Source organism: Trichosurus vulpecula, chromosome 1, assembly GCF_011100635.1.
Source record: "Trichosurus vulpecula isolate mTriVul1 chromosome 1, mTriVul1.pri, whole genome shotgun sequence".
Classification (NCBI taxonomy): Eukaryota; Metazoa; Chordata; class Mammalia; order Diprotodontia; family Phalangeridae; genus Trichosurus; species Trichosurus vulpecula.
The window spans coordinates 534,490,363-534,516,538 of NC_050573.1; the positions used below are offsets into that span (position 1 = coordinate 534,490,363).

The 26,176-nt window shown below is 40.1% G+C and overlaps 1 protein-coding gene across 1 annotated transcript in view; it reads left to right on the forward strand.

Moving 5' to 3' along the window:
* PRKAR1B (protein kinase cAMP-dependent type I regulatory subunit beta) overlaps positions 1–26,176 on the forward strand; it is a 258,035-nt gene that overhangs the window by 139,251 nt on the left and 92,608 nt on the right. Inside the window, exons 5-6 of the mRNA XM_036741354.1 lie at positions 6,613–6,674; positions 7,412–7,458. Coding sequence (XP_036597249.1) covers positions 6,613–6,674; positions 7,412–7,458 — 109 coding nt within the window. The remainder of the gene's footprint in view (positions 1–6,612; positions 6,675–7,411; positions 7,459–26,176) is intronic.

The window sequence follows — 26,176 nt, forward strand, 5'->3', positions numbered from 1 at the left end:
TCTAATAGTAGATCAAAAGCTCATTAAGTATAAGGAGAGCCTCCTATGTGCTAAGCGTTGTGCCAGGCACTGGGGGTACAGAGATAGAAAAAAATGCAGAATAAAAACACTCTTCCTACAGCTGTACTTAGCAGTAGTTAGCACGAATGCTTCCCCTATTTTATAGGTGAGGAAACAGCTAGGTGGCACAGTGAATAGAGTGCCGGGCCTGGAGTCAGGAAGACTTATCTTCATGAGTTCAAATCCTGCCTCAGATACTTACTAATTGTGTGACCCTGGGCAAGCCACTTAAGCCTATTTGCCTCAATTTCCTTATCTGTAAAAGAAGCTGGGGAAGGAAATAGCAAGCTGCTCCAGTATCTTTGCCTATAAAACCTCATATGGGGTCATCACAACTGAAAACACACACACACACACACACACACACACACACATATGTCCTACAGGAAGAAAGACCTGCTCATCATCATTCAACTAGAAAGTGTTGGAGATGGAATTTGAACCTGGGTGTTCTTATTCTGAGGCCAACCTAGGAGATGAATCAATCAACTAACTTTAGCATGGACTCCGTGACAGACCCTGGGAACGTAGAGACAAACACAAAACACAAACACAAAACAATCTGTAGTCTCAAGGAACTTACATTCCATTGGTGAAGACAACATATACATATATAAGAATTTATTGAATAAATTTAAAATAAATAGGATGTAGTTTAGGGAAGGAAGGCACTAGAGCCATTCCAACTAGCAGATAGAAAGGAGTAGTAAAAGTAGTAAAAGGTTAGGAGAACTCATCTCCCTCCACCAGAGATGGGTTTGTGATACCTAGAACAAATTAATTTCTTTAGTGCACTAGGTATCATCCAAAATAAAAAAAAAATTGTTGCTGAATAATACCAAGAGGCCTGAAATTAGCTAACATCTGTTTGAAATATCTAAGGAAAGAGAATCAGTGACAAAGGATGCTACCCACCACCTGACAGAGAGGCAGTAGACTAAATATGCAGAATGAGACACACTTTTTTGGACTTCACCAATATGACAATCTGTTTTGCTTCACTATTCATATTTGTTAGAAGGGTTTTTTCCCCTTTTTTTTTGAATGTGTGTGTGGGAGTGGGATTGAGAAAAAATAAATGCTTTATAATAGAAATTTTTTAAAAATTAAAATAAAAAATCAGATATATCTGAGGGAAAAACCCCATACTTCATAATTTACATCTGTGGGATTAATACCAGTTTAGAATTATTTAGTTTGCTTCTCTGTGGCTGAGTCCAATTTATGAAGTAGTTGTATTTGAAGAACAAAAAACATGTGATTTGTTGCCTGCCTTCAAGGAGTTTATTCTCTGTTTGGGGAGACGAGACTCATACACACAGACCAATTAGAGAAGCATGCAGTATAGTATTTAATAAAGTGCTAAGTTGGATAGAGCCTAGTGCCAGAATGTATGGTACAGATAACAAGGGGGTGGGGAGACAAGTTATTTGCAAGTTTAAAGACACATGGCACTGATTGCATTAAAATCCCCAAGAGATTATTGCTAGGTTCAACTTGAAAACAGTTTTTATTCTTGCAAGTCAATTTATTGTACATGCCAGCATTAAAAAAGACAGAAAAGGCCAGTGCCTTTTAATGCCATTAAATTCCTGAGAAATAGGAAGGGATTGAGTTTTGTTTGAAAGGATGTGGAACGTGGAAAAATAGTTATTCAGCCGAGGGAAAAGTCAGGAGAGTTGGCTGATAGGACATGTTTTAATTTACTTTTGATGGGCTAGAACTCTAAATTCTTGCTGGCTTACTTCTTTCACAGTTATTAGTTGTGGGGGCATCTGGTGCATTATGGTTTCATCTTTGGGAAAAATGGGTCTAACAGGCGTTTCCTTTAAATGAGGCTGTCAAAGGGCATTACCTGTGTTAAAAGAAAAGGCTTTTGTCATTTATGGTACAAGCTGGAATTTCTCTGCTGCTCATTCACCCTCTTCTGTCTTAGGATGTGTCTGTGTAGGCAGAATGAATTAGGGAGAAGAGAAATCCTTGAGATAATTCAATCAGGAAAGAAAACCAATTTGAGTCATTCAGAGACTTCTAGAGGACAAGAGTGCTGTTCCTTTATAACTTGCTTAGTAGAGCGCTTGGCACAGTGTCAAGCCAGATCACAATTTGTAAATTTTTTTTGCTCTGTATCAGGTTGAGGGATGTGGAGGGAGCTCAATCTTCCAAAATAAGGACTCCAACTACCCATTTAATTTTATCTTTGAAGAGAGGATGAAAGTGTAGCTGGGCAACCCTTCGATCCGAGAGTTCCTAACATGGGTCCATGGACTCCCAGAGGTCCTGTGACTGTATTTCAGGGGGTCTATGAACTTGGATGAGAAAAAAAAAATTACATCTTTAGTCTTCATATTGTCTCTCCCAGTAGACTGGGAGCTCCTTGTAAGCAGGGACTGACTCTTGCCTTTCTTTGTATCTCTAGACTTAGCTCAGTGCCTCGCACACGATGGTCATTTATTAAATGCTTACTGACCTACTCTAGCTGAAATTTAGCATTTCTTCAATTGTGAATTTTTTAAAACTGTTCTGAGGTCATAGGTCTCACTAGACTGCCAGATGGGTTCATGATACACAAAAAAGTTAAGAAACCCTGTCTTAAATGATGTGCAAATCCAACTTGTCCGAGCCAAACTCAGGAAAGGGTAAGAAGAACTATACTCCTAGGGTGGGAGGAGTTAGAAGATAATTTATTAAAAGATAATTTATATCTTTGAGGGGGGATGACATTACTGCATTTTTCATATTTGTATATTTGTATTTTGTTTATATATCACATTTTTGGATATATCTCCCCCTCCCCTTGAACTCCACTTTATAATAATGAAAAAAATTAGGCAAAAAGAGCTGATACAATGATTATATATGCAACATTCTGTTCCCATTATCCCCTGCCCCTCTGTCAAGAGGAGGAAGGTACATTTCATCACCTTTTTTCTGGGACCAAAAATGGTCTCCACAATTATTCAGAGATAAACTTCCTTTTAATATTATGGTGGTTGTGTTTATTGTTCTCCTGGTTCTACTTAGTTCCATCTGTATCAATTTTAGTTTTCCAATGTTTCTCTGAATTTCTCACATTTGGCGATTCTTACTGTACAGTAATAGTAATATTATTATTTATTAGTAATTTTATTAATATATGGCAATACAGTAATAATCTGTAGTATGCTGGAGCCAACTCAAGAGAGCTAATTATTATATTTTCATTGTGATCATTTACACTTTGAAAGTTGGTAAGTGCTCTAAATTAGAGTTTGATTTATTATTTCGTTAAGTCCAGACTTAAGAAAATGATGGAGAAAATATAGATCAATGTAGATTAAGCTTAAAAGTGTGTCATGCCTACATTTCCACTCCACCCCGCCACCCCGCCCAGAAAGCTGGTTATTAATTATTTACCAGCACACTTCAGTTACATTCTTTAGAGCTTTCCTTTAAATAAGATTCATGCCTTTTATAAACAGTTCTATTAAAAAAAAATGTAAGATTGTAAGTAACTTATTAAAGGGTCCACAGCAACTATTTTCTCATCCACTTTTTAGTCAGCAAACATATTTTTTACTATATTATCATACTATTATATTAGAATAATAATAAATATTGTACTATTTTATTATAAGAATTTTAAGATTATAAACTAGTAGAGATGGAGGTGATAATAGAAGTTACCTAGTTCAAAAGAAGAAACTGAGGCCCAGAGAGGTTAAGTAATTTCTAGCTCAAGGTCCTACAGTTTAATGGCAGCTAAGTAACAACCGGAAACGAAAGGAAAATAGAGAGAAAAACAAATATCCTGGATTGTGAACAGGGCAGCGAGAAAGACACATTTACTCATCCAAAGCAAAATCAAAAGGAGTTCACTGTGTAAGAAACTGTACTGTGGTGTTTCTTGGCTCTAACTTCTTTGTATCAGTTAGCACTTCAGGACTTCTCATGTAGCATGTTCTCTTGAAGGGAAAAATAGTCTCAACATTTAACTGGTGAGCTCACGTTTCCAAGAACTATTTTTTTAAACCAGTTAGGACAGGAAATAAGCTAACCTTAGAATTTTATAGCATGCATTTCCTACCTAAGGATTTTAACAGCCATCAAAAAGCTCAGTGGTCTTTGGAATGGTTTAGTGACTCCTCTTTTGTGTGACTCAAGCAGTCATACAAAGCAACTCTGCGTAGTCCTTATCCTTTTAAAGGCTTTGCTCTGCTTATTTCCATATATTTGTAAAGGAAAGGAATTTGCAACCCATTCTGTTTCTATAAACTTAGCAAGACATAACAAGTAGTCATGTGTCCTTTTCTCTGTTCCTCCAGGGACACTGCATTTCCCCTCTTCCAGCCTTTGCATTGGCTGTCCCCTACGCTTGGCATGCTTGCCTCCCTCGACTTAGCCTCCTAGAATCCCTTTCTATCTTCAAGATGCTTCTCAAGTATCACCTTCTATATGAAGTCTTTCTTGTTCCTCTCAACTACTACGATCTTCTGTATCCAACTACCTTATATTAATTTGTATTTTCTTTATATTTATTCTGTGTCCATATACATATACCTATGTCCTTGTTACCTCCCCCCGCCCTCCAGAATGTAGGCTCTTTGAGAATAGTGATTATTTGATTTATTATATCTGTATCCTAAGTGTCTAGTACAGTGGCACACAGTAGGTACTTAATAAATACTTGTTTCCCTCTATGGGCCTCAGTTCTATAAAATTAGGGACTTGTTTTAGGTAGTCTCCAAGATTCCTTAACTCTTGTATCTTACAGTTGTGTGACTTATATAACAGTGGAATAGAAACCACTCAACCTCTCCCCCATCACCCTAAAAAGGCTTATTGGTGGTTTTTGTTTTTTAACAGTGTAATGGCAAGCAGGGTGGGACTTTTGCTGTTTTTTGTTTTGCAGTGCTTCTCAGCACTGGGCAATCAGGTGCCTTTAAGTCTTGCCTTTGTTTCAATCAAGAGTCTTTGATTGAATTGGGAGTCTTTGATGATCTGCTTAAGTCATGAGAAGGCATAGGTCACATGGGTTTGAGTCACATGGTTGTGACGCCCTCTGACCCTGAAGAAGTGTATATATACTCTGAGGTTAGCATTTTGCAGGGGGCTCACTCATTGGGAGAGTGTCCTGTGGAGACTCTGGGTAGCTGTTAAGGAAATTTCTGGCTTTGAAAACCCAGATGTTTGGTGCCTCTTTCTCTGGTAACTATGTATGTATAGCTTTGGTCAGACAGCTAGAAGCCTGTCTGTTGATTTGTGCTATTTGCTCTGTTTATATAATTTCTGCTTGTAATTTCTGTTTGTGTTTTCTCTGAAGTTCAGGGTACTGACTTTTCCCCCGAACTAAGTGAATGATATATGTATGTTTAATTAAAGTGAGATTGTAAACCTCTTAAAGTTGCTTTCCTTGGAAAAGCAGATCAAAGAACCTGTGCTAGCAGCCCTCCTGTGTGCTGGTGTTATTGGCCTTACACCCCCAAAGCAGCTGCAAGTAACGTTGTTGTTACAAACAGCACAGTCATTTTCATAGAACCTTACCTTAGGACAGAGAAATACAGCTAAGCAAAACCAACCAAATAAAACCATTTTGTCTGATAGCATATTCCACATTCCTTGTTTTATTGTCTGTCTGCTGAATTGGGCTGGGGTGGTAGTGGGGTTTTTCATCAACAGTGCTCTGGAACTTAGATTGGTCAGTGCGTTTAATTTAAATTCTGATGTCTTTCAATGCTATTTTTCTTTTCATTATTGTAATCATTGTGTAGATTGTTTGGGCTCTGCTTTCTACTCTCTGCATCCAGTCTCTCCTGGTTTCTCTGGATTTTTTTTTTCTTATGGAACAATATTATTTCATTACATTCATATGCTATAATTTGATCAATGGGCATGTATATATTTACTCATCTAATTTCATAGTTCGACAGACATCTCCCTACCAACTTTGATTTTACCTTTGCCAGCTCATTGTTGGACAAATTTAGAGCCTGCGCATTCCAAATTGTGTCCTGTTTGCCCAGCCAATTTCACATGTAAATTTAGAAAATACGACATACAAGCTGCTTAATTTGTGCACTGTTTGCATTTCATGTGCCCTGTTCATGTTAACTATAGTATGTCAGTTGGTTGAATCAGCGTGTTAAGCATTTCATATATTTAAACATTCAATCTGAGCTGGAACAGTTCTAAATTTAATATATCATTATTAGGCTTATTCAAAGGGGCAGCTAGGTGGCGCAGTGAGTAGAGCACCGGCCCTGGAGTCAGGAGGACCTGAGTTCAAATACAGCCTCAGACACTTGACACGCTTACTAGCCGTGTGACTTTGGGCAGGTCACTTAACCCCAACTGCCCTGACTTCCCCCCTCAAAAATTAAAAAAAAACAAATTGGCCCCTACCAGCGTTGGGTTTAAGCTAAATAACTTTTGTGTTGTTTTAATTAAAAACAACAACCAATTTGTTAATAATGACTAATAGAACAGTTTGTTGACCTTTTACTTTAAAATATAAAGAAGTATAATATCTGAGATATACATATAACTGCAACTCAAATGTATTTTCTTTTCTAGTGACATATTTGATGCCATGTTTCCTGTCACTCATATTGCTGGAGAAACAGTCATACTGCAAGGTAACTTTCTTCCTGTACTTTCCCTGAATAAGAGCCAATATCTTCAGGAATTTCACTGTTTAATTCCGTTTTGATAGAAATGTTAGAATAAAATCATTTGTACATTACAGAATTTATTAAATGTGATCTAAGAACAGTATGCTTAGCAAACTGTTAGGACCCTATTCCTAATTTTCTCTATTCACTAAGAATTCCATATTGATAAGATCCAGAATATTGCTTTTAAATGATAGGAGCACAATTTTGAACATGCAATTTATCGAAGCATGGTAGTTCATGCTTGTACACACAGGTACTAGTGGATGCTGATGCTTAAGGTTCAGTGGAACTTGAGAGTTCTGGGTTGGAATGAGCTAAGCCAATTGATGGCTAAGTCCAGTACCCAATATGGTGAAGGTTCTCTAAGGAGAGACAAACTATAGCATAGATCAGAAACAGAACTGGGGAATGCTGTGCTGATCAGTAGTGGGGTTGGACTGTTAGTAGTCCCTGAACTTTAAGCCTGGGCAAGATAAGGAGACCCAATGAAGGGAAAGAAAGAAGGGAGAGAGAGAGAGAGACAAAGAAAAGAAGGAAAGGAGGAAGAAATAAGGAATGAGGGAAGGAAGAAAAATGAGAAAAACAATGAAAGAAAGAAAAAGAAAATGCTGTTTAACATGGCATATGTAGTTTACATGTTTTTAACTTTCTCACTACTCTCTATATTATCTTAAAAATATATTTTTTTTCTTCTCCAGGAGATGAAGGTGATAATTTCTATGTCATTGATCAAGGAGAAGTTGATGTAAGTATTTTACAGTAACCTCAGGAAAACATTAACTCTGTTTATGTTTTTTGATGACTTTAACTTCACTTATCAAATCTCATTACTGGCACCAGCTTAGCTTATTAGAAACCTCTGCCAGCAGGTATATTTATCAATTGTATTTTTTATGGGCAAAATTTTTATAGGCCACAAAGGTGCTCACTACAGTCTCCATACTATGTATCAATTTAAATGAATATCACTTATTCTCATTAGTCCTTCCTGATGCACCTCTCTGGGTCTCAGTTTATTCATCTGTAAAATAAAGAGATTGGACTAGAGGGCCTCTGAGGTCCCTTCTAGCTATTGATCTATGATCTTAAGACCACTGTCATAAAATCTCAAAAAAGCGTGTAAAGTCTCTAATCAAAAAGACCTTTCAGCCTGTGGCAAGACCTTAAGAATAGAAAGATTAATATAAATCAAGTTGCCAACTAGGGGCCTTTGAGAAATCCTCTCAGTGATGGTTCCAAGCCTTTCTTTCTTTCTTTCTTCCTTTCTTTCTTCCTTCCTTCCTTTCCTTCCTTCCTTCCTTCCTTCCTTCCTTCCTTCCTTCCTTCCTTCCTTCCTTCCTTCCTTCCTTCCTTCCTTCCTTTCTTTCCTTCCTTCCTTCCTTCCTTCCTTCCTTCCTTCCTTCCTTGCTTCCTTTCTCTCTTTCTTTCTTTCTTTCTTTCTTTCTTTCTTCTCTCAAGACTTCAGTGTTTTTCCCCATCACAAGAACCACCCTCTCTGAGATGCCTAATTTATTGAGAAAATCTCTTGCCCCTTACTTCATATCTTAAAATCCTTGCTCCTTTTCCACTCATCCTCTCCTCCTTTATGCCTATCTCTGAGGAAGCAGTGCCCTTTCTTACCATGGATACCTTTCTCTCTGCACTGATAATTCATCTTCTCCAGGGCTCACCCCATGAGTCATTCTTTCAATCATTTTCAGCCTCTCCTTATCTATTGGCTCTTTCTGTAGTGCCTACAAATGCACTCAGATTTACCCCTTCCTTAAAAATCTTGCTATGACCCTGCCATCCCCTCAAACTATTGTCCTATATCTCTCCTCCCTTTCACTGCCAGACTCCTGGAAAGATTGTCAACACTGATAACTTCCACTTTCTTATCACCTGCTCATTTCTCAATCATTCTGCAATCTGCCTTTTGACCCTTTTTTCAACCAAAAGCTACTCTTTTCAAGGTTATCAGCATTCTCTTAATAGTTAAATCCAATGGTCTTTTCTGAGGCCTCATTTTCCTTGACCTCTGCAGTTTTTGTTACTGTTGAGCATTCCCTCCTTTGGAACACTCTTTCCTTTCTTGGCTTCCATGATGCTTTTCCTCAGTGGTTCCCCTCCTATCCATCTGACCTCTCCTTCTCAGTCTGGATTTTTCTTAGGGCTCTTGCTCTGGAAGTTTCTTCTCTTCATTCTCCAAAAGCTACCCTGTGCACCTCTTCGATTCAACATGTGTAAAATGGAACTCACAAACTCCTTCTCCTCTCCGATTTCAAACTTGCTTATTTCTGTTGAGAGCACCACCACCTTCCCAATCACAGAGTTTCATAACCCCAAACTCACTCTTGATTCTTTTCTTTCTCTCACATTATCAACTGCAAATGATTGATTGTGCCACCACGGCATTTCATACTGTCCCCACCTTTCCATTCATGTAGTTGCTGATCTAAGCCAAATGCTTAGCATGTCTTTACTGGACTACTATAATAGTTTCCAAAGTGGACTCCTAGCTTCTATTCTCTTCCATTTCAATCCTTTCCTCCTAACTGCCAGAATGATCTTTGTAATGCACTTGTTTGACCATGACACTCCAGTGCTCAACAACTTTCAATGGTTCCCTATTGCTTATAGGATAAAATGCAAACTCTTTAGATTGGCATCTTGTACCAATCATTGGTACAATTGGCACCAGTTGGTACAATCTTGTAACAATCATTTACCTTTCTAGCCTTATTCCCTTGCACAGACCTTGCATTCCAGCCAAACTACACTATTACTTCTTCATTGAATTTGGCATTTTCCACCTCTGTGCATTTGCACAAGCCATTCCCCATGCCTGGAATGCATTTCCTCCTCATCACTACCTTTCAGAATTCTTGTCTTCCTTGAAGGTTCAGCTCTAGACCTACTTCCTCCCTGAAGGCTTCCCTGATCTTTAACAACTACTCTTAGGGTTCTTTCTCTTCCATTTTTATTGGCATAATATTTGTTTGGGTACATGTTATATACTTGAGGGCAGAAAACATTTCCTTTTTCCTTTTTTATGCCTAACATCCAGCACAATGGCTTTTGTACATGCTAATTTTTAATAGATACTTCTTAAATTGAAGAAACAAACTAGCAAGTTATTCCAAGAGGTCAGTTTTTTCCTTAAAATGTCATTTTCACGATAAGTATCCACCTATGATCTTCCTGGTAAATCACAGAAAACCATCAAAGAATTTCTTCTTTGTTGTGGTGTATGCTTTTTTCCAGTTTTGCTAGAGCTGGTACCACAAAGCTGGCTGATTCTGAGGTTTGCCTGGATAGTGAACCCTCATGCAGCCCCAAATGCTGGAACACAGTTGCCAGACTTGATGGGCTGCATTCCCTATTCATGAATGGCATTATAGGACTGCGTGTCACCCAATGAGGTTGTCTCTGGGCTATTTAAAGGATTTTTCTTCTCACTGAACCTCAGGCAGCAGTTTGCAGTTATTTTAGTGAAAGTTATTACATTAAAAAAAAACCCACTTTTTTAGCAGTTTGTTTGTGTCAAATTGACCGTCTAATTGTAGTCTTTCTGGGAACTGAAAAAACCTTACCCTCTGCCTCTGGAAGTGTATTACTTACACAGGAAATCCTTCTGACTCATTGTTCCTATCTTGCTGGCAAAATGTACATGTTAAGTCCGTTCCACAGAAAGGATGTTATACCAGAAAATGAAAAGGTAAAGCCATTTCCCCCTTTTTAATGAGCATTTCCACTTAAGAAAATATTAATTTATTAGTTTTGAGACTTCTGATGCAGGTTTCTTGTACAAACTGAAAAAAACCTGCGCTGGTTTTTGGATCTCTGTCTTAGCAAGAAACTGAGGCATGAAGAAGTTTGCTCATCGAGTTGCCTACAGCCACAAAGGAAGTCTGTGGTGAAGCTAGGATTAGAAGGCACAACTTCCTGGTTTCTTGTCCTGTGCTTAAACCACTTGACCACATATTCATCTCCTGCTGGTAAAGCATTTTTTTTGGAAAAATAAAAAAAAATACATAGAATGGCCAACAGAAACTTCAGCCATGGACAAGTATGAATATTCAGCTAGCTATTTGATTTAAGAGAATGGGAACAATATTCTCCCTAAAGTTCTAAAGATGGAATATGGTACTGATAGAGTACTTGTTATGGGGTTTGGTGTTGTAGGAGATATAGAAGTATAAGAAATAGTTCCTCTCCCTTAAAATTTGCTTGGACAGACAGTGCATATGAAATGACAGAAGAACTAAAGACAGAATTTTGCTGAATGATTGATTGTGTGGGTAAGTTGCAAAGTGCTGTAGGAATTCAGAGGAAGGAGATTAGTGGGGCTGCCACCGTTAGGAAAGATTTCATGGAGGAAATGGGTCTCGAGTTATGAACCTTTGCTTTCTCATGACTCAGTATTTAGCTCCCGGGGGTAACAGAAAGAACACTGAACCTGGGGTAGGGAAACCTGGGTCAGAATTCTTTGACTTCTATTCTTAGCAAGATTCTGGAAACCATTAAAAAGGATGCTTTGTGAGAACTTAGAAAGGGAAGCTGAGACAGCATGATGTAGTAAAAAGCTAACCTTGGAGTCAGAAGGGCTGTATGTACACTGGTTCTGTGACCCTGAGTAAGTCATTTTAATCTCTTAATTCCTCAAGCAATTCTTTAAAACTGTATCATCTAGAGAAGGTATTGCAGTGGTAGAAGTTTTTTCACTGGAAGTTCCCTGTACCAGTCAAATAAGAGGTTTAGTGTAGTCAGCCAGCAGTCAATGAATGTTTATTAAGTGCCTACTATGTGCCCCTGCTGTGCTAAGCCCTCATAAGATAAAGAAAGGCTCTCTAGGAGTCCCAGCTCTCTAGGAGCTCACATTCTAATGGGGGAAACAGCATGCAGATATGATATAAACAGGTTAAATTGGAGATCACTCACGTAATCCATATGTATAAAATGGAGAAATGCAAGCTAGACAGAGTAAGAACCTGAGGCTGGTGGAAGTGAGATGGCTTGCTAGGGGTCATAAACTATAAGTGCCCAAGACGGGATGTGAACTTCAGTCTTCTTGTCCCCAGGTCCAGTGTGTTATCCACTATGCCACTCCAATGCCAGTTCCTCTGTCATGGGGTGTGGTAAGGTGGTGGTGGTAGGGCCTTCAAGCAAAAGCTAGATGACCACTTAGTGTTAGGAATGTTGCAGAGGAGATTCTGATTCAGGTACGGTTTGGGATTAATACCTCTTAACTCCTTCCAACTCTACCTCTGACCTTTATAAACTGTGTGATCGAGGACAACCTCTCTGAGCTACAGTTGTTTTATTTTTAAAGTGGGAATAATGTTATTTAGAATAAGTTACCTCACAGGGTGCTTGTTGGAAACTTGCTTTGTGAAACCTATTGTTCTCTATTCTAGCTCAATCCTGTCCAATCCAATCTGTTTGGGGTAGGTCTGACTCAGGCTAGTACCCTGTTAGGTTGAGTTCCATAAAGGAATGAAATGAGTCACTTGGAATTAACAAAAGGAGCTTTAGTTAGCCATAGCATAGAAAGGATATTCAAGAAGTACATACCAGCACTTAGCTAAGGGTTGATAAGTCTCTCTCCTCCCCAACCCCATCTTCATATGGAAATATATTTGGTCAATAGAGCTCGATGTGGCCTGGCTTTGGGATGACTGCTACTTGGGCAGGCCTTTTTATGACTTTAAGTATCCAGCAAGCCATGTCAGTCTGGCCAGAGGCTACAGGGATGCTGTGTTAATGGAGGCTTAGCTTGGACCTTGGGTCAGTTAAGTCCCAAGGACAGCTTTATGGTCTTTTAGAGAAAAACTGAGCCAAATCTATGTGGCAGTGAAGGGGTGTGTGTGTGTGTGTGTGTGTGTGTGTGTGTGTGTGTGTTTGTGACTCAGGTAGATAGTGGTCCTCCTATCACACAGACTATTTAAGGAGCTCATATTATCAACACCAGTAACTGGAGCTTTTCCTTGATACTTGAGTTCATGCTCTTCCCATCAGAATCAGAAATCTGATGGGTCCTACATTCTGTCCCTAAGGATAGTTTCCTCTATACCTTTTTTCTATTAAATATGGTAGAAATGGTTAGTTTCCTATTTCTACTATTTACTACTAGCTAGTAATTATACTCAGACACTTACAAAGCTGAGTGACCCTGGGCAAGTCACTTCACCCTATTTACCTCAGGTTTTTTATCTGTAAAATCAGCTGGAGAAAGAAATGGCAAACCACTCTAGTATCTTTGCCAAGAAAACCCCAAATGAGATCATATAGACTCAGACATGACTGAAAAGGACTGAACAACTACAACAAGGGGCAACCCTACTACTGCTACTGCCACCACCACCACCACTACCACCACCACCACTACCACTTACTGCTACTACTACACATGTGTTTTCATCAAAGTGGGCATTCCCTCCACCAGTATCACTCACAGACCCTGACATCTCATTAGATGGCTTCATGAGTTGCTGCTAAGAATTCCATCACCCAGTATCCATCTTTTTGGTGATGGGTATTTCTACGATTAGCTGGGCTCATTTTCAGAAGAAAGACTTTAGATGGGCTTTTCAAGCATGGTAGAACCTGCCAGAGCTTGCTCTCCTCTGACAGCCTTTGATGATCCTAAGGCACCTCTACCCCTTGAAGAAACATCCAAATAGGACTTTAGTCCTATACACACTGGCTCTTAAAATTCTGCTTCTCCACAAAAACAATGAAACATTTAAAAGCTTCATAGAAAAGGATTAACCTTGTTTCCAACCCATGAATTTTTTTAACTAGTTCATCTCCCCACAAGTCCCTCATCCTTAACCCTCCTAACTCCATAGTACCCACTTGTATTTCCTACCTCATTAAAGAAAGGTAATGAATCAGTATGGCTACAGGTTCATTATCCTTGGTTACTGCCTTGGGAGGATAGATTTCTACAAGGCTATTTTAATTTCGCCTCCTACACAAGAACTTTTTTGATTCCTCCTAGTTAGTACTCTCTTCCTTTCACAACTGCTTTCTATATATTTTAAGTTCACTTCTCTGCCTACATATTGTATCCTTTCTTTGGAAGGTTGAGCCCCCTGTGCGTGGGGCTGTGTTTTGTTTTTGTATTTGTATCCTCAGCGCCTTGTCCCTTGTTGTAGTTGTTCAGTCCTTTTCAGTCATGTCTGAGTCTATATGATCTCATTTGGGGTTTTCTTGGCAAAGATACTGGAGTGGTTTGCCATTTCTTTCTCCAGCTGATTTTACAGATAAAAAAAACCTGAGGTAAATAGGGTGAAGTGACTTGCCCAGGGTCACTCAGCTTTGTAAGTGTCTGAGGCCAGATCTGAACTAAGGAAGATGAGCCTTCCTGACTCCAGGCCCAGCACCCTGTACCTAGCTGCCCCCTAGTAAGCATATAATGCCCATAGTAGGTAATTAATGCTTGCTGAATTGCATCCTAAGGCATTAAGGTTATTTTGAATTCTATCTGTATAGAAATTAGCCTAGGTGGTTCTTAGTTCATGGAAACACACTGTTTGGGGAGTGTGCTTGACCATCAAGAGATATCTCCCAAGTTTTTCCAAATAGGAGGGTTGCAACTAATGTTTTTGTTTTGTTTTCTATTTTGTAATTTTTTATCATCACCTAGGGCTTGGTTTGGCCACTTCTGATCCTGCCCGATGTTGGGGAAGATGCCCAAGTCATGAAAATGGTTTCACAGCCCCTTCTTTCAGCTAACTACCTATTCTTGGGTTCCCCTTCTCTTGCATAAATGTGTTACAGCTGGCTTGTCTCCAAGAGTGGGGACATGTGGAGGCAATTTCATGAAGGGAAAAAATTAGGTCACTTTCCAGTAACTGGAGTTCTCCAAATATATTGTCTTGGCAGATTCTATCATCCTCTCTCCATCCCTATGCTAAAACTGCTTTTGTACCTGTCCACCCGTAATAGTTTGGTTAACATCAAAGAAGTCCCTTTCCTTGCATTACTTACTGATCACTGACTTGCCAGCCTCAGTGGGGGAGGGGGCAGGAAGGGAATGGGACCCGTCCTGTATTCCAGTAGTGTATTCTGACTTCCTGGCTAGAGTCTCAAGCTCAGGACCATTATGTATCCTGATGGGACAATCCCATGTCTATGGGAAGTCTGGCAACCTGAGCTACTTTGGAGATCCAGAATGAATGCTTTAGCTCTTCTGGCCTCCATCAGTCTAATCACATTTTCCAGCTATGTGATGTACTGAATGCAGGGTAGGGCTCTGGGTGTGGCCCTCTGAAGGAACCATATTCAGAGCCTCCTTACAGATGTGGGATAAACTTAATTTTCAATATAAATAGGAAGGTATGTGTAAATGAATAAGTTATAAAGTAGGAGTGCGGGCAAATGCCACATCGAAGGAATCAAAAGGTGCTTTGGATGCTCAGTATGGAACCTGGGATGAAAGAAATGGGATCTTGGGTAGTCTATTTGAATTATGGGGATATGTATTATAATAATTACTGTTATTACTGCTCATGGATATGAAATTGCCTGAGCAGGATAATCTAACCTCCACATTTTGCCTCCTGGGCCTTACACAGTTCCTTTTGTTTATTTCTTTCTGTAAATTCACTTTTTCTTTTCAGTGTCAGCAATAAAATAAAATAACCCCTGAACATGTGACCCAGATTGATGGCAACAGCTAGTCAGAAGCATTTCCAATGGAGGCTTTCATATGCAACGTGGGAGGTTCCCTAGGATGGCATTTTATGACACTGATGATCCTCATTTTTATTGTGGGTGGGGGGAGGGAAGAAGCTTAGCATCTGCATAATTGCATCCAATAAAAAATTTACCTCCCCCCCCCCCCCCCCCATTGGTTACCTCTGGGTCTTAAGAAGAATAATGGTCTATTTTCTTTCATGGACATTGGGGGTGGGGGTGGGCATGGGGAGAGTGCTTTTAGCTAGCAGGAAAACATTTCTTTCCTAAATGAATCCTCAAAATGGGTCACTGAAGGGGAGGGAACCCACTTATGCAAACTCCTAAGCTGACCAGAACCACAGGTGAACAAATGCCAAAAAATACCAGTTTAAGTTTAAATTCTGGTTTTCGAGAAAGACACTGGAAATGCCTACTGAGAGGTGCATATTGCCAAGAGCTATAATCCATTTTTCTAAATATAAGAAATCTTTCTATTTGTTTTATTCATGTAACAGAGAATTCCTACTTAAAAGATTGCTCCCATCCACCAATTTTTATGGGTTTAAAAAAATCAGTTTGTTTAGTGCCCTCTTAGAGGCCTAATTCTTTCTTTAATTGTTTTCAGGCCTTTGTTATTTATAAAAATTGTCTGTGGCACCAGGCTTGTCTTGGGTGTAGGGAGGCTAAAGATATAGTGAAATGGCCTGAAAGTAAAAATCCTAGAAATAAGAAAAGTTCATCAAATCAAAACTTTAGAACTAGCAAAGATCTTAGAGGCCATCTATTCCAGTGGTGTCAAACTTGGCTGCATATTGGCTTAGAAAACCACAGATTAGCATTAACTATGTTGCATTACATTAAAAGATTTTTTAAATACTTTCCCCAGTTATATTTGTCTGGTTCAAGTCGCGCTATAATGAATGAGAAACTGAGGCCCAGAGATGTCAGGCAACTTACCTAAAGTCGCATAGGTAGTAAGTGGTAGAGATGCACCTTAAACTCAGATCCTGTGATTACAACTCCTCTGGATTTTAACTACTATCAGGGTGAAAGATAGTCATTGACAAGGCAAGGAAGATGTTTTTCTCTAATTTTTTCTAGTTTCCTTTGCCGCATGTTCCTGTCTTCCCCCATATCCCAGTTTTCCAGGAGATAAATATGGCAAAACAGACCTTCTCTATTTGCTTTTCTATCAATAATGTTTATTATATTCCTTCAAGGTAAGCACTATCCTTCAGTGCTCTTGGTGACCCAGTACCTAGTAGTGTATAGGTCATATAACATAAAGTTGGGTATTTTTATTGATTGAGTGATATAAAGATATTAGTCAACAATACTTGTTGGCTCATGATTCAACAAGTATTTTCTTGTTGTTCAGCTTTGTCTCATTCTTTGTGACACCATTTGGGGTTTTCTTGGTAAAGATACTGGAGTGGTTTGACGTTTTCTTCTCCAGCTCCTTTTACAGATGAGTAAACTGAGGCAAATAGGGTTAAGTGACTTGTCCAGGGTCATACAGCTAGTGGGTGTCTGAGGCTGGGTTTGAACTCAGGTCTTCTTGATTCCAGGCCCAGCGCTCTGTCTACTGTGCTGCCTAGCTGTGCCTCACACTGGTCTAGGCATGTAGGCCACATAGTGCATAAGAGTGCTGGAACTGGAGTCAGGAAGACCTGACTTCAAATCCTTCGTTGGATTTGTGACCCTGGACAAGTCACTTAACCTCTTTCTCCCTCAGAATGGTAATAATGAAGCCTCACAGGATTTCATTGAGGGGATCACGGGAGGTAATATGCCAAGTGCCTTAAACCTTAAAGTGCTATATAAAGGCTTGTTATTATTCACCATTATTAGACACAGCATGTAATGACTTTTTTTTTTACCTTTGGCATTTTGTGTCTTTCAATTGGTTATGAAATATTCTGGAGGCTTTTATAATGTGTCATGAAGATCCATGAAATTGAATTGCTGAGTCTCTATAACAATGTGTGTTTGACTACCTGGTATAGGGCAAAGAGTGACAGTAGCTGTGTGATGGTAAGCAAGTAGTCACTTGACCCCTCTGAGCCTCTGTAAAACAGGGAAGTGATACCTGTGCTGCCTACCTCCTAGGGCTTTTGTGAAGAACACACTTGGCAAACTTCAAAAGTGCCATAGAAATGTGAGCTATTCCAAGACAGCTAATTACAAAGCATATTGTTAGTGCTGTGTTGGCACTGTCCTAGGTACTAGGGACACAAAATAAGTCTGCCCTCAAGAACCTTACATTCTGTAATGGAGTACTATTGATGAGCAGGCGGACTTCAGAAAAACCTGGAAAGATTTATACAAACTGATAGTGAGTGAAATGAGTGGAACCAGGAGACCATTGTACACGATAACAGCTACATTGTGTGATGGTGAACTTTGATAGACTTAGCTCTCCTCATCAATGAAAGGACCTAAAACAATTCCAAAAGACTCATGATGGAAAATGCCATCCATATCCAGAAAAAGGACTATGGATTATGAATGCAGATCAAGGCGGATTATTTTCTTTTTGTGTTTTGTTTTGTTTTATGTTTTCCTTTCTCATGGTTACTCCCATTCACTCTAATTCTTCTATACAACATGACTAATGTGAAAATATGTTTAATAGGAATGTATATGTTGAACCTATATCGGATTGCATGCCATCTTGGGGAGAGGGAGAAAATTTAAAACTTATGGAAGTGAATATTGAAAACTAAAAATAAGTAAATAAATAAATAAGACCATGTATGAAGCAGATTGAATAAAATTATTCCTAACCCCCGCCCCCCCAAAAAGAAGCTTACATTCTATCATGGTAGACAATATCTACATAAAAAAGGAAGAAACAAGTATTTGTTAAATGCCTACTATGTGCCAGGCATTGTGCTAAGCACAGATAAGGAACTGATCTACAATGGTGACCTTGTAAGTAGAGAAAAGGAGATGGATTTGAGAGATATACTGTGGAAGTAGAAATAACAGTATTTGTTGATTGATCGGATTTTGGGGAGTGAAAGGAGATTCAGGACTCTAGGATAATGCCAAGGGTGCAAATCTGGGTGACAAGAAGAATAGTGATATTTTAACAGAAATAAGGAAGTTCAGAAGAGGAGAAGGTTTTTTTCATGGGGAGAGAGAATCTGTTTTGGACATACTGAATTGGAGGTGCCTAGAGGACCTCCAGTTTTAAATATTCAATAGGCAGTTGGAGATTTGTAACTGGAGTTCCAGAAAGCGATTAGGGCTGGGTCTATAGATCTGGGAGTCATCTTAATAGAGACAATAATTAAGCCCATGGAAGGTGAGGGGTCACCAAGCAAATGAGTGTAGAAAGCAGAGAAGGCCCAAGACAGGGTCTTTGTGCACACCCACAATTAGTGATGTGATGAAGGTGAACAAGCAAAGGAGATTGAGAAAGATACCTTCAGACCAGTAGGAGAACCAAGAGAACACAGTCTCAGGAAAACCCAAACGGGAGAGAGTATTCTGGGAAAGATGGTGACAAGCAGTCAGAAGCTGCTGTGAGGACTGAGGAAAAGTCATCAGATTTGGCAAATGAGGTTACTGGTAACTTTGGAGAGAGTAGCTGCAGTTGAGTGATGAGATAAGAAAGTGCATCACAAGAGATTGAAAAGGGAGTGAGAGGCTTCCATTCAGAGATGATGAGTATGGGCAACATTTAGCTAAGAAAGGGAGGAGGAGGAGGAGGAGGAGGAGGAGGAGGAGGAGGAGGAGGAGGAGGAGGAGGAGGAGGATAACTGAAGGTGGGGTTTAGCGAGGAGTTTTTCCAGAATGGGGGGGGGGGCACCTTGGGCCTGGGTATAGGAGCCAGTAGGTAAGAATATTTTTTAAAAATTAAGAGAAGTCTTGTACCACTAGAAAGCAAAAGAGCGGTAGGTCAGTGAATTGGCTTCTAGTAATTTTTGTTTATTCTAGAGAGCCCAGGACTTTTTTTGAGGGGTAGAGGGATTCAAATCTGGGATGTGGTTGCTATAGGTACTTGGAGGTGAGAAAATGCTCTCCTGATGAAGATTGATTACTGTTCTGCATCTGATGATAGCTTTAGAGGGGCTGCTTGAGAAGAATTCACTCATCACCACACCCAGCCAGTAGGTATCAGAGGGACACTTGAACCTAGATTTTCCAGATTCCAAGGCTAGCTTTCTATTAACTATGCCTAACTAGCTGCCTCTTGCAACTGGAACCAAGGAGCTCCCCAACCTATCGCTGATTTGCATAGGTCTCAGGTTGCTGCCTGAAGCCTAAGGGGTGAAGTGATTTACCAAGGTTTGTTGTTCAGTCCTTTCTGTTGTGTCCAACTCCTCATTTGGGGTTTTCTGATTTTACATTTTACAGATGAAGAAACTGAGGCAAACAGGGTTAAGTGACTTGCTTAGGATCACACAGCTAGTAAAGTGTCTAAGGCCAGATTTAACCTTAGGTCTTCCTGACTTGAGGCCTGGCCTCACAGTGAGCTACTGAGTTTTAGAGGAAGAGTTTGTATTTAGGTCTTCCCCATTCTACACCCAGCACTCTATCCACTACACCCTAATGCCTCTAGCACCTTAGCAGGAGGAAAACCATCATTTGTCATAGAAGATAGCAAATTGGATGAATCTAAAGCCAAACCAACTGGTGCAGCTGTAGCTATAAAGCTGATGGAAGAGTCAGCAGGGATATTACTGTTTACCTTTAAGAAGTGGAACATACTGTGCTCTTCTTGAGGCCACTGCATACTGTGGGCTATAGCTCCTGTAGCCTCAAAGTAAAATACATTCCATTCCTGGTGAATCTACTGTGAGCATGAGTTTGGATTTTTCTTGCCTTAAGATCCTGAGTAGAAAGGACATTAAATTTATTAATCCCCCTTTTTTTCCCCCTGACCATTCATGGAAGAAAAAAAAGTACATATAGTGAGTGACTGTGCTTGGGTTATTTTCTTGTCTGACAATTAAAATATGTCTTCAAATATATGATAAGGGAGGAAATTGGGATATAATTCAAGGCAAAAAACCCAAAACAAAAAAACCCACCTTTCCCTGAATTAGCTAGATACCTAAGGGGGCAAATGGTTCCATTTACCTAGACAGTTACCTCAGTTCTCCATTTTTCTTCATGACAACAGACTTAATGTTGGTCACAGAGGAAATGTAACAAAACAGTTTTTGAAGGTAAAAGTCCTTCCAGAAATGTCAGCATCTGGTTTGTGCCTTTATCATTTATCTTCCTTTTTATCTCTCCTTTCCATCCTTAATACTTTCCCCTAAATCAGACCTGTCATTACCTTTCAACTAGACTGTCACCTTAGCCTTCTGGTCTACCTCTGTCCCTCCTGTACCTAGCCTCTATACTTCTCCCTTGCCCCAGTCTATTTTACACTTTGGCTACCAGATTATTGAGTAGGCAGTGGGGAGCCATTGAAGGATTTTCAGCAAGGAGTTGAAATGATCAGAGCTGTGTACTATTTTTATTTAGTTTTCAGTCATATCCAACTCTTCATGTGAGGATTAATATCCAAATTTCTTAGTTTGGTATTAATACCCTCCAGGTTCTTTGTTTGATTTCCTCTCCATACCTTGACTTCAGCTCTTCATTCAGCCTCCATCGTCCTCCTCATTCTTTGCCTTCTACCTCCAGTTGAAATTCCATCCTTCAAGGCTTACCTCAGATGCAACCTCTTTTATGAATTCTTCCTTGACCTTCTGCCCCCCAGCTAGAAGTCTCATTTGGATCATTACTTTAATAGCTTTCTAGGGGATCTCCCTCTCCTCAGTCTGTCACCATCTCTAGTTCATCCTTCACACACCAGCCAAAATGATTTCACAAATGTATAGATTTGACCATCTTCTTCCATTGCTGAAATACCTTGAGTGACTCTTCGTTGCTGATAGGATAAAATATTAAGTCCTTGGCCTGACTTTTAAGGATCTCTACCATCTAACCGCAACCTACCTTCTTAATGTTTTAATTTTTTTTTTTAAACTTTGTTCACTGAGTTATTTTTACTTGAAAATATAAGGTCACATTTTATGGAACAAAACACACACAGCTCATCACCATAGGAAAGGTAGTTATGGAATAAACACTTTTATTTACAGAAAGAAGAGAATGTCCTATCATCTTTTCAGCCCTAGGGACTTTGCAGACACACACTTTGGTATACTCAAGGCCCCTCAGCAGAACCTAACCTTCTCCTGTAGGAGGTGTATTTACACTTTTTGCTTTTCAGGACTCTTCATAGATGCCAGGAAGACCTGGTTTCAAATTTTGCCTCTGACATACACTATCCATATGCGCAAGCCACTTAACCCTCAGTATTCCTGGCAGTTCTTTAAAACTATCAATTGCAGAAAGAGTGCCATTCTGCTTTGGGGAGGGAGTTTCTTCACCGAGGAGTTCCTGGTACAATGAAATCACAAGTCCAATCCCAACTAAAATCCTGCCTTCTACAGGAAGCCTTCCCCAATCCCTCTCACTCCCAGTGATTTCCTTCTGTTAATTATTTCCTATTTATCCTGTGTATGGCTTGTTTTGTATGTATTTGTTGTCATGTTGCCACATTAGATTGTAAGCTCCTTCAGGGCAGGGATTGTCTTTTGCCTCCTTTTGTATCTGCAGTACTTAACATTGTGCCTGACCCTTTGTAGATGTTTAATAAGGGTTTATTGATTGCTTGATTGATTATCCCCATCCCAGTTCCTTTCACAGATTGAAGAACTACCTGTAGAAGAGCTGCAAGGGCAGTCTGGGCAGGGGCAGTGTGGGCAGTACAGCAAACACTAAGCAAGCTGTTGCCCCTTTCCATTTTGCCCTCTCCCACCTCCATGCAGGGTATATGCAGGGTATCCCTCATGCCTTAAATATACTTCTTTCTCATCTCCATCGAATGAAATCCTTCAAGATTTCAAGATTGTTCAGTTGGCACCTCAGCCCTATTCAGGTGCCCTGATTTACCACAGCTGAAAATGATCTCTCTTTTTAAATTTTCCAAGAGAACTTTGTGTTGTTCTCTCCTTTGTTGCACCTATTACATTCTATTTCACATCGTGTCTCCTTCTATACATGATCTATCTCCAGCCTGCCTAGCCTGCAAGTTCTTTGAAAGAAGGGACCATGACTCCTCAGCACTCAGTTATATTTTATATTATATAAATAATATTGGATCTGTAAATATTATATAAACATATAAAATACGTATTATAAACCTAATATAGCATTACATTCAGCAGGTGCTTAATAAGTACTTGTTGATTGAAGTCTTCTTTCCTTCCTCTGAACTCTGACAGTGCTTTGTCCTCCTCAGCACTTGGTACAAGACTTTGCAGCAACAGCTCACATTTATATAGTGCTTTAAGGTGGGGAAAGGCTTTCCTCACAACAATCCTGGGAGGTAGTGATCGTTAGCCCCGTTTGCTAGACGAGGAAGTTTATGAGTCTTTAAATGATTTGCCTTGTGAGCACACATTATCTTAACATTTATTTGAAGGAGTTTTGAAACCCAGATCTCTTGACTCCATGTTCAGAACTGCATCTACAATGTCAAGCTGAACTCAGTAAAAATCACCTTCTTTCCCTCAGGAAACTTAGAGGAAGCAACTCGGTGGCCCTAGGTGCTGGAGTAAGGAAGACCTCAGTTCAAATCCAGCCTTAGACTACTAGCTGTGTGACCCTGGAGAAGTCACTTTAAACTCTCTCTGCCTTACTTTCCTCATCTAGAATATGAGAATCATAGTAACTTCTACCTCCCATGGTTGTTCTGAGGATAAAATAAGATAATACAGAACTTGTTAAATCCTAAAGTATTGTGTGAATGCTTTCAGTTAGTTGTTTAGTTGTTTCCAACTCTTTGTTGGAAAATCCATTTGGGATTTTCTTGGCAGAGATACTGGAGTGGTTTGCCTTTTCCTTCTCCAGCTCAATTTACAGATGAGAAAACTGGGGCAAAGAGGGTTCAGTGACTTGGCCAGCTAATAGTCTGAGTAGTGGCAGAGGCCAGATTTGAACTCAGGAACATGAGTCTTCTTGACTCCAAGCCCAGCGTTCTATCCGTTGTCTGCCTAGCTGGAGCGGCAGTAAATTATTGTAAACATAAGCCATAAGAAGGAAGAGATAGCTGGTTTTTAAATATTTTTTTATTTAAAAATCAGTCTTTTCAGACAAGAGAGATCATAGGATCATAAATTTAGAACTAGAAGGGACCTGAGAGCCCTCATTTTAGGCACGATGAAACTAAGGCTGCATGGCTAGTACGTGTCTGTGGCAGGATTCAAGCGCCTATCTTCTTGGCTCATTTAGCCTTTAGCATTTATTCTAGGGTAATTTGATTCCTAACTTATGGAGATAACTCATTGAAAAATCTCTGGGTATGGAATCCAGTGCAGTAGCTTGGGTCAGGCTCCTGGTATCTTAGAAGAGAGCAGTTTCCCTTCTTAGTCTAGGGAACTCTAAGCCCTGATCCTTGGTCCTCTCTTGAGGTCTAAGACCACATTCCTGGTGGAAGGTGTGAAAGCCAGTTGGGCTTCACAGGATGCTGTCACTAAGCTGAGAGTCTATAATTTGGGGAAGTTCATGCTTTTATCCCCCAGTTCTCCAAACTGATGGTGGAATAGATTTTGTCTTCTAAATAGCTGAATAGCTGATCGAGTGTGTGATGTGTTGATGACTCAGAGAAGGTGGTGTAAGGTCATGGCCTAAAGTGGAACCTTCTCATCACTCCACCCTCCACCCCCACTTTCCCTTGGGTAGTAGCAGTGAAACCCATCAGAAGTTTACCTGGGGTACTTTCTATTTGATATTGCCCTGGGTGACTTTGTCATAGCTTTACTTTCAGCTACACCCTATGATCCCTTTACAAATTTGTCCTTTAACCTGTGTGCTGCCTAAACTATTTTTCTTCTCTAATGACTAGAAATGAATGATTAAAAAAGAAAAGACTGGGTCTCTCTGTCTCTTCCAGGCTAGTAGTGCAGTGGCTAATCAAAGGCCAGGTCTTGTCACTGATTGTCATGAGAGCTTTGACTTTCTCCATTTCTGACCTAGACCAGTTTGCCCCCTCCTTAGGCAGCCTGGTATCTTCTAATATTGGGACTAACCCTGTTGATGCTCACTCAACTTAGTGCAAATACCTGATTGCCTTCAGCCCACTTCTGTCCAGAATTCCTAAGCTCCCATGATCTTCTGACCTCAGTCTCCCCAGGGGAAAGATTATAGGCCTTTACCATCATGTCTGTCTGGCAAGAATAATTTTTAAAAAACTGAACCTTAAGATTTCATGTTTATGGGGATTCATCCCTATAGGGAACTCTCAGAGTCCCTCAGCAAGTCTATGTCAGAGGCTGCCCTGGAACCTAGGTCTTCCTAACTCTCAGATCCTTTCTTGGTCCTGCCTCTCTCTAATTATGATGCCTCAAATTTTTATGACGTTTTATAATCTTCAAAGTCATAGTAGTCCTGTGAGGTGGGAAAAGAGTTCAGATTTTATTATCCCTATATTACAGATGAGGCCTCAGAGTTTAAGTGATTTCCATAGCTAGTGTCAGGACTGAGCTGAGAATTAAGGCCAGGTTCCTCTAGTTCTGAAGGATTTATTCATACTCTCTCCTTCCCCCTTTCCTCTGTCTGTGTCTCTCTCTCTGTCTTCCTCCCTGCCTCTCTCTCTCTCTCACTCTCTCTGTCTCTCTCACTCTTTCTCTCTGTCTCTCTCTCTCACTGTCTCTCTGTCTGTCTCTTTTATCTCTGTCTCTCCCTCTCTTTCTCTGTCTCTCTCCTCTGTTTCTGTCTTTCTCTCTCTGTCTGTCTCTTTCCATCTCTGTCTCTATCTCTCTCCCCAGCACTCCGCAATATGTGATTTCATTGTTATGGAGAACACTCAGTGAGGAAACATCTTCTACCAATGCAGATCAGCACCTGCTATGTAATTTCAAGTCTTAGTGTCTTTTCTGGGGGGAAAGGGGAAAAGAATAAGCACTTACATAGCTCCTACTTACCATGTGCCAGGCACCATGCTAAGTGATTTTTACAAATATTGTCCTATTTAATCCTCAGAACAATCCTGCGAGGTAGTTGCTATTTTTAATCCCCATTTTACAGTTGAGGGAAATGAGGTGGACAGAGATTCCATGACTTGCCCAAGATCTCACAGCTGGTAGGTACCTGATGAGATCAAATTTTAACTCAGGTCTTCCTGACTCCAGGCCCAATGCTTTATCTACTGGGACACCTAGCTGCTCAGGACACTGAGAGGTTAAGTGACTTGCTGAGAGGTCACACAGTCAGTATGTGATAGGTGGTCTTCCTGACCCATAGCTCTCTCTCCTGTAGGAGCTGGCTCTCAATTCTTTATTCTTGGTGCAGATGGGAGTTTATAGCAACTTCTTTTGTGTCATTTTGTGACAAGCTCTTCCGCAAGGATCTAAACAAACTGTGGGGGTTCAGAAATAGTTACAAGAATGGGATGGCAGTTGTGTAGAAACACCCTGTCTCTGAACATTTTTCCATGGTGGAAATGAATTTTCTTCTAACCCAGTGGTGTAGTTGAGGCTGGGGGATGAGCTAGGGGCAGAGGAGTAGCTTTTAGTACGCTAGAGAAAGCGCTTCTGTTTTCACTGTTTACTCCAGACCATTCTGAAGAGGGTTGTTTTTTTTTTTTTTTTTTTGCACAGTGGCTTTTCTCTGGTAGTACAGTGAGTTGTTCTTGTGTTTTGGTCTGGAGGACATTGCCTTTGGGGAGGGGCGGGGGAAGGGAAAGGGTAATCAGTGGAAGAAAAGAAGAACCCACCCCAGAGTGATTA